We start from the raw sequence: 12,171 nt of genomic DNA, 5'->3' as shown, positions 1-12,171 counted from the left end.
ACAAATTGCCCCAAACTGGGGAAAACGACTTTCTTTGTTTTGGCACCAGGCATCAAACTCAAGTCCTTGCACTTGTGAGGCAGGCAACAGAACCACTGAGCTAAATAAATCCCTGGTGCCAGAAAAGAACTTCCTTATCATGGTTAGTTATTCTAGCACTCATGCTGTCATGCAATGAAATGGGGAAACTGAGGCAAAGGTATTGAGGCAGAGGGCTGGGGAAAAGAGGCTTAAGAAGGATAGATTTTTCCAGCACCACACCCATCTTCCCATCACCTAAGGAAGAATAGAAGAATTTAAGACAGGAGAGTCATCCTCAGATATCTTCTGAAGAAGAATCCTTAATACAGAAAACTCCTTTGCAGGGAAAAGGTGCTCAGAGAAGCGTCCCAGGAGAGGAGTGAACTGGCCTAGGGCTCATGGGTGCCAACAACCCCCTCTGCAGCACTTAGTTTATGTCCTGAGGCAAAGCTTCCATGTCTCCCCTTGCTTAAGGGTTATGCCAGATTACCCCACACAAGCCAACCTACTTCCCAGCTCATTTTTTCTCCACCAAACTTGACAACAGATGATTCACTGAATGCTAATTTGTGAGGTCCCAGACAAGGCACCCAAAATCTTTTCCTAACACACACACATACACAGCAATACTCTGAGGCAATTAAAATTGGTTTCCTCATTTTACATTTTAGAAGACTGAGGCACAAAGGGCTTAAATAACTTGCCAAAGATCACAGAGTAAAAAAAAAAAGTGAGGCATTAAAGTCATGGTTAACTCCAGCCTGTTAATTTCTAAACTACTCAGCAAGTTTCTCCTAATAAAAACTACCCCATCTTGTTATAGTGAATGATTTATGATTCACTCATGGCAGCTTAACATAGTGTTTATCATACAGTAAGAAATCCAATGTTATTTTCATCTTCTTTAGACTTAGCAAAAATGATAACAAATCTACTTTAAATTTTAGTTGCTTACTATCTTAGTATGAGTCGAACATACAAGAAACTGCCCAGAAAAGTAATCTCAGGCAACCTTACTAATTGCACAGGGCGGAGAACAGGAGAGGTGACCATGCTATTCTACCCTGAGCTGGCTGGGCCACTCCTGGAGTCTAAACTGTACACATGGCAGAGGTTATTCAGATGCTGAGGCTGTCTGGAGGTGACTAAGTAAGGTGCAGAAACCTCATGCCAGTGAAGTCAGTCTGAATGGTGGGCACACTTATGTAAGACAGCTGATACTGACATGTTCTGCCTTGGCCTAACTAACTACAGGAGTGGGGCTCAGTCACCAGTATTTTACAAGGACTTTCCAGGCAACTAATATATACTGACATTTGAGGAGCATTCTTCTAGGGTAGTATTTTTCATGTTTACACACACAAAAATCACCTAGAAGGCTAATTAAAGCACAGAGTACATACAAGGCCCCACCCCTAGAATTTCCAATTAGGTTAAGTCTGGATTGGGCTTGACAGTATTTTAATAAGCCTCCAGGAGACACCAAAGCTGCTGGACCCAGGACCAGTGCTCCACAGGAAGTTCCAGGGTCATCTGAGTTGATTTAGGATCTGACAAAGTATGAAGGAAACATCAGAGAAGCAGAATTATTCACAAATATAGTAGAGCGCATGGTCAACAGAAGCTGGAACACTGCTCCTGTCAGCTGGGATGCTGAGGCAAGGCCAGGAAGGGTGACACCGGGTGAGCCATGCCTCTGTCCGCTCACAAGGTCCACAACTCAACTGGGCTGGAAGCACACAAAGGAAAGCTGTTTCTGTTTTCACTTTGTTTCTTTCTCTTCACATCAAAATAGATTCAACCTCACATTGAGTTCTTAACTTAAAAGTAATGCCTTTAAAAGGACCCTGTATTCCAGGCAGTGTCAGACAGCATGTGTCAACCACTGGGGAGTTCTGCAAGCATCAGTGAAGGAGTGAGGGGTCCACCTCAACTTGGCTCTAGATCAGTAGACTTACTGCAGAGCCACACAATTCTGTCCTGGCATCCAAGAAAGCACACACTTGCTGTGAATACAATGTGTAATTGTTGAAGGTTTAGAAAATATCAAACAAAAGGGACAAGTCCTTTCTCTGGAGCTCTATGGCTTGCTTAAACTGTTTCATTCTACATTTTTATCTAGAACATCATGACCTGTTCCCTTTTATTTTCCGCAAGAACAGAAAAGGATGAGGTAAAAGTTAATTGGACCAAAATTACATCCTCAGTTCCTTGACATACTCACTTTGAATTTTCCTACAATTATTACTGTCAATTGTGTTTTTGAAACAATATTCCAAGGTTGTGCATCGATCAGAGTTCTACTATATAGTGTCCACTTTTGCAGTAAATTCCTAAAGCTGTACAAAGGTTGACTTTAAATATTATTCTTAATAAAATATATAATGTCCAATTTATAATTAATTGATTAGCCAGGAAAGACTTTTGCAAAGTTTTTCTTTTTTTGGCCAAGAACAGATGATATAACTGCAATATGAATGTCTAAAAGGCATCTTCCAAGTTAAAAGATGATGTCCTCCCAATTTAACTTTTATTAACTTTGTCTTTTCACACTCAGCTCAATATACTAGCCTTGGCATAACACTACTGAATTATTTATGCTACATCCATTAAATACTTTATCCAAAGGGTTTTTTTCTTTAAATCCAAGCATTCTATAGTTCCTACATTACTAAGCCATTCAATCATCTTTTATCATCTCCAAAATAAAATTATCCTATGAGATAATTTATAACATCCCAATATCAGCCACTTAACATAAGAGATCTTTTTAGTAATTTCAGCAATTTAATAGTTTCAGCTCTCTCTCATTAAACAAAGATTCTAAATACTTTTTTCTTCATTTGTATCCTGGAGCCTTGGACTTCTTTTTAGAAGTCATTTGACAGTAAAGTGATTAACAGATTGAGCCAACATAGTCATCATTCTACACATCTTAAAGATTCACAATCATTTAAGCCACCTTGAAGGTAGATACAGTGTCAGGATGAAGGAAGTTCTTCGGCCAACACCTTGACCAAAGTCCCCTTAGAAATTTCTGATCTGAAGGATCCTCAGGCTGACCCAAGGATCCGAGTCCTCTTTGGGGTACAAAAGGGTATGGATCAGAGTAGACACAAAACCTTCCTGTGAAACTCTGAACCGCTGTGGCTTTTGCAAAGTTCTGGCCTGAGAGATCAGACCCAGGGCCTTGCACATGCTAGGCAACTCTCTATCCCTGAGCTACATCCCTCAGGTCCTATTTCTAACCATCCTGCCATTCAGACTCATGGGTCTTCCCAATGTTATGTTCACCTTGGGATGTCCCAATCATGTTACTTTAGATTCCTACTTGAGAGTCTCAAGATTTCTTAAAAGAATGAGTGTATAAAGAAAAAGCAAAGAGCATTATTGTTCTGAAAATTTAAACAGATAATATGAATTAATAACAAAAAAGAAAGACCTAGTAAGTGAGAAACAGGCAGATGTAAGGTACATCAGGATGGAACAGCGGTATTTACAACTCACTGGCTGAATCCTTTCTTCAGCTTCTGGGTACAAAAAGGACTGTCTACCAGACTACAGAATTAGAAATCACTGTAGGAAAAAAAAATAAGTGAAATGATAAATCCATGTCAGGGCAGCAAGTTGATCAGCATGCTGAGGAAAACCGACTTTTGTTGGATGAGGATCTTGACAATCAAACTTAGAATGTCTGTTGTGCACATGCACATCTGTATTGTAATCACACAATACTCAGGCCTTTATTTCTACAACAACGTGTGTGTAAAGGAAGCCATCTTGTTCTCATTTTACACAAGAAAGAGGGACATAGGGAACTTACGTAACAAAGACATAGTTATGACCTGAGTCTGAATCAATGCCCCCCTCACCTCCCTGAGAAATCATGAAGCATGAACAAGGAAGCTGGTTCCTGCACTTCTATCTAGTGAGAAAGTTCTGCTAACTGTAACATTTGTTTTGAATGGATTATAGCAACTTGGAGACAGAGAAAACTGATTTGCAATTTTGAAGGCCATGTAGAAGAAACAGGTGTCAGAAAAGATGAACAGTCTCCCAGGTAAGGAACTGTAGGGGAAAGGGAGAGTAAAGATGTTAACTAAGTTTTGTGTGATGGTACGTACATCCTCTTTTCTCTTGCCCTTTGTACAATCCTGAGTCATATCTTTATGATACATGTTTGCTTTGGAAGAAGCACAAGAATGGACACATGCTACTTCAAAACGGGCAAACACATGGGTGAAAACAGAGTGTCCATGGAGGGAGATGAGTCAATGTGAAAATATTCAAAGACAAAGTGAGAATCAGCAGAATGTATGTGTGTAGGGGGTGCTGAATTAAAGTGGCAGGTGAAGTTCTCCCTCAGAGGTTAGGACTTGGGGGAATTTGCAACTGACTCATTAAATATACAAACATTGCAAGTTTTTAAGCTCCATTTGTATTAGATAAAAATGGCTAGAATCCATGGATTCAGCCTTCAGCATGTGAAGTATTTGTAGCTCTCAGTGCTGCTGTGCTCCCTGCACTCACCAGTAGGTGGTTTCTGGAAGGAGATCTTTCACAACATGGGTGGTGGTATTGCCCACGGTAATGCTGCTATCTCCAAGATCAATGTTGTAAGAGAGGATTTCTGACCCATTATTGCACGGCTCTTCCCAGCTCAGTACAAGGCACACAGAGGGTGAGTCAGGATAGGCATTGAGGGGCTCTTCCTCCAGGACACAGAGAGTGGACACAGGGTCAGGGGCGGATGCTGGTGTCCGGCAAAGGACGAGCTCACTGTATGGTCCTGCTCCTGCTTGATTGAAGGCCTAAAAAAACAGAACCATGAGACAAAGGACATATCACACCATTAGTACATTCTAATGCCTCCATGTTAGCTTCTGATTAATAACGTAAAGTAGTATTTTCAGTGCTAGGCATGTAAGTAGAAATAAATTCTACAAAACATTCACTTTTATCTAATTACCACTTTCCAAAATATGCCAATCACATCTTTTTCTGTTAATAAAGCAAAAGATAACACCACAGTCATCATCTCTTATAAAAAAAATAACATTAAAACAACACCACATTTTTATGGCCCACTTGAGCTTCTGTACCATGCCATCTCGTCTTCAGGATGACCCCCAAGGTAGATATTAAATAGCAAGCTTTCTTATCTGCCTTTTACCAAGAAGGCCACTCAGAGTCAGACTAAATTATTTTTGGTGTCAGATTTGCAAGCAAAACTGGGGCTGGAACCCAGTTCATTTGACTTTAAAGGCTAGTCCTGCCCTAGAACTGCAATAGATTTAAAAAAGGTATCTGCTCTTTTCCAGATGAGTGATAAACCCACACTTGAGGCAAGTTTTCCCCAGCTGGCTTCACACACAGCAGCAGCTGAGCATTCCCAACATAGTCACCCGGTCTCCAGGACCCTAAGCTCTTTGTTTTTCCTCCTACTTGGTCTGCTGCTGCTTCTCAATTGCCTTTACTGGTTCTACTATTACACTCACCATAGTGCTGGTGGGTGCCAGGGTTCTATCTGTGGACACATTCTCTTTTCTACCTGTGTTCAAACTCTTGGAGATCTTGTCTAGTGGGTAAATGGCACTATCGGACCCCCAAATTTAGATGTGTAGCTCTAGCTTCTACCCTGACTGCCAGGCTAAGCAATCTACCTGTATCTCCACTGCCTTCTGAACACTGTCACTTGCACAAGTCGGCACTTCAAACTCAAGTGTCCACATAGTTTCTCATCTCCAGCCTATCCTTCTTTACAAAAATCTCCATGCATCTCCTGTGGACGCCCTCATTCTCCAGGTGGCTCGAGTCATAGCCCTAAGTCATCCTTGAATGCCTGTTCTCCCCTCATATACCTATCCAGGCCACAAGCACACCTGATACCACCATAGTCCTGCTCCACTCTCTTATCGGGCTAACGTGATGGCGTGGCCCTGCTCCACAGCCTATATTCTTAGCAAGAGTGAGGCTGTTAGAACAAGAATTGGGATTTTCAGTTCTCATGTTAATGCTAGCAGGACTCCCAAGCAGAAACTTATAACTAGCTTTGAACCTGGTTCCTCGCATTGGAGTCAAGTAACCCAAGGTAGTCTAGTCCAAATTACTCTAATTCTTGATTTGGGCTCTAATTAACAAGTTGTGTATGGATTTTCTGTCTTTTGTCAGTCCCAAGAGTCTTTCCCACTGAGGTACACATTTCAGGGACTTAGAAGGCTTCTTTCCTAAGGAACTGAGACACCTTTGTCTGTTACTTGGTCATTCCATTCAGTGAACTGGCAAATTTGAAGATGCTACATAGCTCTAGTGGGAAGGAGAGCAGAAAAGAGCCTGGTTTTTCTCTCATGAGTTAGGACCACCTAGAGAAGCGCAAAGTAATTATAAACTATCCACGGGCCCAGGATTTAGCTCAGTGGTATAGCCGCCTGCCTTGCAAGCATAGGTACCTGAGTTCAATCCCCGGTACCATAAAGACAACTATCCAAACAACCAGTTTATTTTTGTTTAAAAAGACTTCTCTGCCATCCTCCCAAAAAGTCCTTGACTTGGTTTCTTGAAGTATCTTGGCAGAACTCCTCTCCTTGTGAGTGGTGCTACCTACCTGTAGTCTACAGCAATATTCTGCAGCAGGCAGCAGATCTCTCATCTCGAAGCAGGTGTCTGTCCCATGATAAATGAGTTCTAAAGATTCTTCATCTTCCCCCCACTCCAACCTGTACTCTGAGATGTCGGCACCCAAGCTTTCAGGACTCTGAAGAGCAGAAAGTCAGGTACTTAACAACACCACTGACCAAACTACCAAGCCCCTATTCAATTACTTAAACTGGAATGAAAGCAACATGCCCCAGGACATTTCAAATATATATACGAAACAAAGGCATGAAAGAAACGCTCGATTTCCTCTTAATTCTGACCACCTAACAATTCTAAGTAACAACTGTCAAGGGAGATTACAACACACAGAACCCTCACCCCCTCCCCCGCCACAAATCACATACATATTTTGGGTTTGTACAATCCTCAGAATCTGCATTTGGGGTAAAGCAGAAGCAAGAGAAATTGATGCACCTAGCTCACCTCCCAGCTCACAAGGATACATCCATCAGGTGTGAAAGAAACACAAGGCGCTTTGCACTGACCAGGAGGCCCCGTAGCAGTGGTGATTTCAGATACATCAGAATAGGGACCATACTGAAAAAGAAGAATGCACATGAGCATATGTTTGCCTACAAAAGCTGGTGACTAAATAAAGCTTAAGTTCAAACCATCATGTATGTAAATGATTTCAAAATACTGCCTAATGGTGTTTACTTTTAATCGAACATATACAAGGTTTTCCCCTAAATATGGAGATTGCTGAGAAGCAAAAGTCTATTGTATATGTCTATTTTTTTTTTAACTCACAAGGATCAGAAAATTGGCTTAGTAAACATTTTTCTTTTATTGTTGCAACAGAAACAAAATGAGGCTGATTTTTGACAAAAAACAGGGTTCTACTTTCAGATTTCTCACAGGAAATCCAAGCAAAGAAGGTCAGATGCATACTGCAGCTTAATTTTAAATGAATGAAAATTGACTTGGAATTGCTGGGTAACAAATTCTGGGTATTTCTTCTGGTTGCTGGTATTCTCCATTAGAAAAGCTGATGTTCCTGTAACATCTCCACAGCACATTCCCAGCATGTGTTCTAAGCAGATACAGCATGCATCTTTTCGTTACGCTGCCATAAGTGATTGATCACACTGTTCAAGCCAGGCACTGCTGGGCCTGGACACACTGAGAGAGGACCATAATCACTGGGACCACCCTTTCCAGTAGTGGAATACGTGGTAATACAAGAGTTGGTGCAAGGACTGAAATAGTTTCCAGGCTGATGATGTCTGAGACAATGCAAACCAATCAAACAACTCACATTTTTCAGATACAACTTGCAAAGCTACTGGGGAGTGGAGGGAAGCTCTGGAATAGACCCCAGAAGATTATCATCACAAAGATGTTTAACTTCCAAGCCAACAGGAATAAAACAAAGCTGAAGACAATTTATTTTTTCTTTTTGAGACAGGGTCTCTGCACATAGTTTTAACTTCCAAGCCAACAGGAATAAAACAAAGCTGAAGACAATTTATTTTTTCTTTTTGAGACAGGGTCTCACTGCATAGTTGAGACTGACCTAGAATTCACTATGTAGCCCAGGCTGGTTTTGAACTCACAGTGATCCTTCTGCCTCAGCCTCCTGAGTGCTGGGATTACAGGCGTGTGCCACCACACCCGGTAATAATTTCTTTATACAATAAATCAGTGAATCAGGGCTCAGATCATCCTGACTGCTGATCACAAGACAGGAGTTTCATGAAGACATCACAAAACCAACTCAAAGGCTATAGGAGAGATGACAGGGGAGAAGGGGTACTTTCAAATACCAATTAAATGTGGTGGTTTTGGTAGTTTACTGTTACTTTCTGATTCTCTGGGGGTTCTAACACATAAGAAAAAAACCAGAGTGTTTTCTGCTCTTCTCACCATAAATATTCACTCTCTACTGTTACATGGCAGAGACCCCCTGAAAGGATGTTTGGGAAATGGCAAACAACAGAGAAAGAAAGTATACCACCATGGCCACCCTTGCTGCCTGCCTGCATAATTGTAATCTTGAGTACACAAGCTTCCTTATCATCTCACTAATACAGTCTTCATGTTTAGCCTTTTTCACTTAAATAACTGTGTTGTGTTTGAAATTCTCTTCTAATGAAAATGAAGAGAAATCTAGCCCCTATTCAAATGTGGGACCCTACTTCAGAAAAAAGATTTGCATAGCCAGCTGTGGCTGACAAGAAACTGACTGACGCCAAACACATTTCAATTCTGAAAGGCCTGAGCAAGAACTACAAAACTGGCCAAAGTCCTTGGCTTGTTGTAGCACTGTCAGTTGGGCTTTATTATATTTCATCAAGAATTACATCAGTTACTGCCACCTGCTTCGCAAGTGTAAGTTCCTGAGTTCAGTCCTCGGTACCAAAAGAGAAAAAAAAAGAATTACACCAGTTAATTAAATCTATTTGCAAGGAGGTCATCAATACAAACCACTGACACTTTGGGGGAGGGCTTTACCCACCACACCTTTCTGGCCTTTATGTTTCTGCCCATCTTTGATAACCAATTCCCTTACAAACTTTGAGCCTCACAAGGCGATTTCTCCTTATGAATCTCCTTTAAAATTCATACCACTCTGTGACTTGAAAGAAAAAAAAAAGAACTATACCTTTGTTGTGTATAAAGATACTCTAAATTTCTGCTAGCCCACTTTGAAAATTCCACATACGGAAGTAGAAGGAAGCACCTGGGAGTTCTAGTTTTTACTTGAAATGAAATTTAAAAAACAAGTAAGCTGGCCTTTTGAGCCCCTGCCCTACTTGTTTTAAAAACTGACCTGAGACACTGCTGGTTCACACAGATAATAAGGCATAGCACTTTTTATTAAAATTATTGTGTAGCTCTAATTTCTTGCAACTGATAATGAGAGAATAAGAAATTCCTCTAAAAAGTATTAAAAGTATACACAAGGTGATGCTCTTATTCACCTCCATATGAAGACGAGAAATAAAAAGTTTTAATGCTGAGTCTGTATGAGATCACAAGAATATCACTTCAGGAATAAGATTTCATATACAGTTGTTGAGGTCGGATTCAATGCTGCTAAGGAATTATAAGAAGGTAAAACAGAAGAGCTGGAACCTTGTATGCTACTTACGGATCCGGTAGGAGACCTTACACTCACCCCTCCATCGTTCAGAGCCCTCACTCTGAAGCGATACACGGTCCCAGGAAGCAGGTTGCCAACAGTGCACTCCAGCTCTGGCCCATGGTACACTTCCGAAGCCACATCCTCCGGTTCTGTCATCTCCACACTGTACTCTGACACCTCACAGCCGCTTTCTGATGCAGGAACATCTGGAAATGCACAATATTTCATCTTAGCACAGTTTTGTGCTTTTCTAGTTGACCAAATCACACCCATTTTCACAAAATATTATGTAGGTGGTCTGTCCTCAAATTTCCCTTAGAGAAGAAACCCACCCCCTAATTAGTAAAATGAAAAATTTTCTGAATGATGTTAAGCCTACTATCTGAAGCAAGTACATTTTGGTATATTTAATTATATTAATAAAGTAATCCCAAAATAATAGATGCATTAGGCAAAATTCTTCACAATTTAATGCCAGATAAAGGGAAGACTTAAAGGGAAAAAAAGTTCTTTATCTTGACATTAAGAGTCATGATAAATCCAGACACAGGACCCTAAATTGGTGTGCTATTTTATTACATTTTAGAGTAAGTGGCAGGAAAAAGCAGTCTGTTAGAGTTGCAGCTTATATGCTGTAAACTGCTGGTTCAACAGAAAATACAAAGATGGCTAAACTCAATGCTACAAAAATACCAGGAACCACCTACGACAAACCAACACAGGTGATTATACACAGAAAAGGAAGACTTCAATGTTAGCCAGGGAATCATTTGTTGGTTTAATCTCTACACTGAGCAGTTTTCTTCACAAATAAAGTTGAAAAGTTTCTGAAAACGATGACCTATTCTGGAACACTCCCTAGAAAGGCAGCTCAGCAGGGTATAGGATGAACAACGTGTATGGCTCAATCAGGAACATGAGCAATAGCAGGGCTGAGAGCGGATGTCAGAAATCCAAGTGAACATGCACGAAGAAGAATATGGACATCTTCAATGCACACACACACACACACACACACACTCACACACACACACTTCAATGGGAAACCTCACAACTTAATCGCAAAGCATTGTGTTAATCTTCGATTGTCCAAACTGTCAATGTCAATGTGAAGATCTTTTCACTCACCCCACTCTAAGTGGACTTCTTTGTGCTTTGGTCTACCCAAAACCCTCGGCGGTCGACACTGACCTGGTGCAATGCTTAGAGTGCGAACAGGGAGACTTTCAGAACACTGCAGGAGAAACACCAGAGAGAAACATCTCTTAGTTACTGTGATTTACAAGACTCCAAAATACCAGGCAAATTCTATCCCACAACTGTAAATGCAACCAAAAGGAAGTTACATACCAATTGTATACACACTACTGTAGGTTTTCAAGGTAATAAGATCTACATATGGGTGCCTGTATGTTTTAAGTGTGGGCTTATGATATACATGACAATGGTTAAAACACGAATACTTCTTTCTGAAGGTAGCTTACTGAGTATGCACATTGTATATCCTCAGTATATACTCTCCTTTAAATGAAAATTAGGACAACAGAACACAAAGCAACAGCTGGATGACATTTTAGAATGGTGCCATAAATAACCAATCATTCACACATAGAGCAGAAAAGCAAGTAAAGTCAGTATCAGTCCACAGAAACGGACATTAACCAGCAGGTTCTATTAATGCTAATATGAGTAGGCCTTCTTTTTTGCAGGATCTGGCTCTATAATCCCAGTGGTGTGAAAGCTGACCTTCTTGTTGAAACAGGAAACATGGTAAAGAGAGCAATGCATCACCACCAAATAGAATCTCTTACTGAGAAGTGGTGCAAAGGAAATGAACTCTGTACATTCCAGCAGTACAGGCTTGGTGCCTCCTTGTGCAGCCAATTACACACAGGAGGCACCTGCTGATACTCTATGGCTTTGGCTTGGACATATTCTGCCCAGGGAGGCATTCCAGAGAGTCCTGGCACCACCAAACAACGTTCTAACTGGATCTTCTTCTCATAGGACATGCATCTATGTGAGCAATCTGGATGTCACAGTATCACTACCTTTGTGGGGATGGAGGCAGTGAAGGTCAATGCAAGAAAGCATGAGAGGTAGGGCAATGAGGCAAAAAGAGGCTTTCAAATGGTAGGCATTTTCTTGTATAGTCAACCCAGCATGTCTCCTCCTTTCTCTGTAAATAGTAATGATTTCAAATCATCTCATTAAATATCTACACTGAAAATATCCTTTTAGCATCACTCCTCTCATGCACTGTTCTGAATATAAGTTAAAGCCATTTAAACAACAATTATGTCATTTCTAGAGCACTTCATATGCATTTCTTAGAGTATACTGAACCTATGGGAAAGTATGTGGTTAAAACGCAGATTATGGACATGTTAACTTGGCTTATCTGC

General features: G+C 40.8%; 1 protein-coding gene across 1 annotated transcript in view; it reads right to left on the bottom strand.

Moving 5' to 3' along the window:
* Nucleotides 1-12,171, bottom strand: part of Fndc3b (fibronectin type III domain containing 3B) — a 250,556-nt gene that overhangs the window by 35,678 nt on the left and 202,707 nt on the right. The window contains exons 17-21 of the mRNA XM_010632407.3: nucleotides 10,895-11,000; nucleotides 9,800-9,972; nucleotides 7,102-7,215; nucleotides 6,626-6,775; nucleotides 4,552-4,832 (exon numbers count right to left, since the gene is read on the bottom strand). Coding sequence (XP_010630709.1) covers nucleotides 4,552-4,832; nucleotides 6,626-6,775; nucleotides 7,102-7,215; nucleotides 9,800-9,972; nucleotides 10,895-11,000 — 824 coding nt within the window. The remainder of the gene's footprint in view (nucleotides 1-4,551; nucleotides 4,833-6,625; nucleotides 6,776-7,101; nucleotides 7,216-9,799; nucleotides 9,973-10,894; nucleotides 11,001-12,171) is intronic.

The sequence above is a fragment of the Fukomys damarensis genome, unplaced genomic scaffold, assembly GCF_012274545.1.
Source record: "Fukomys damarensis isolate Sample0158 unplaced genomic scaffold, DMR_v1.0_HiC HiC_scaffold_12, whole genome shotgun sequence".
Classification (NCBI taxonomy): domain Eukaryota; kingdom Metazoa; phylum Chordata; class Mammalia; order Rodentia; family Bathyergidae; genus Fukomys; species Fukomys damarensis.
This window is presented reverse-complemented; position numbering and strand designations above follow the sequence as displayed.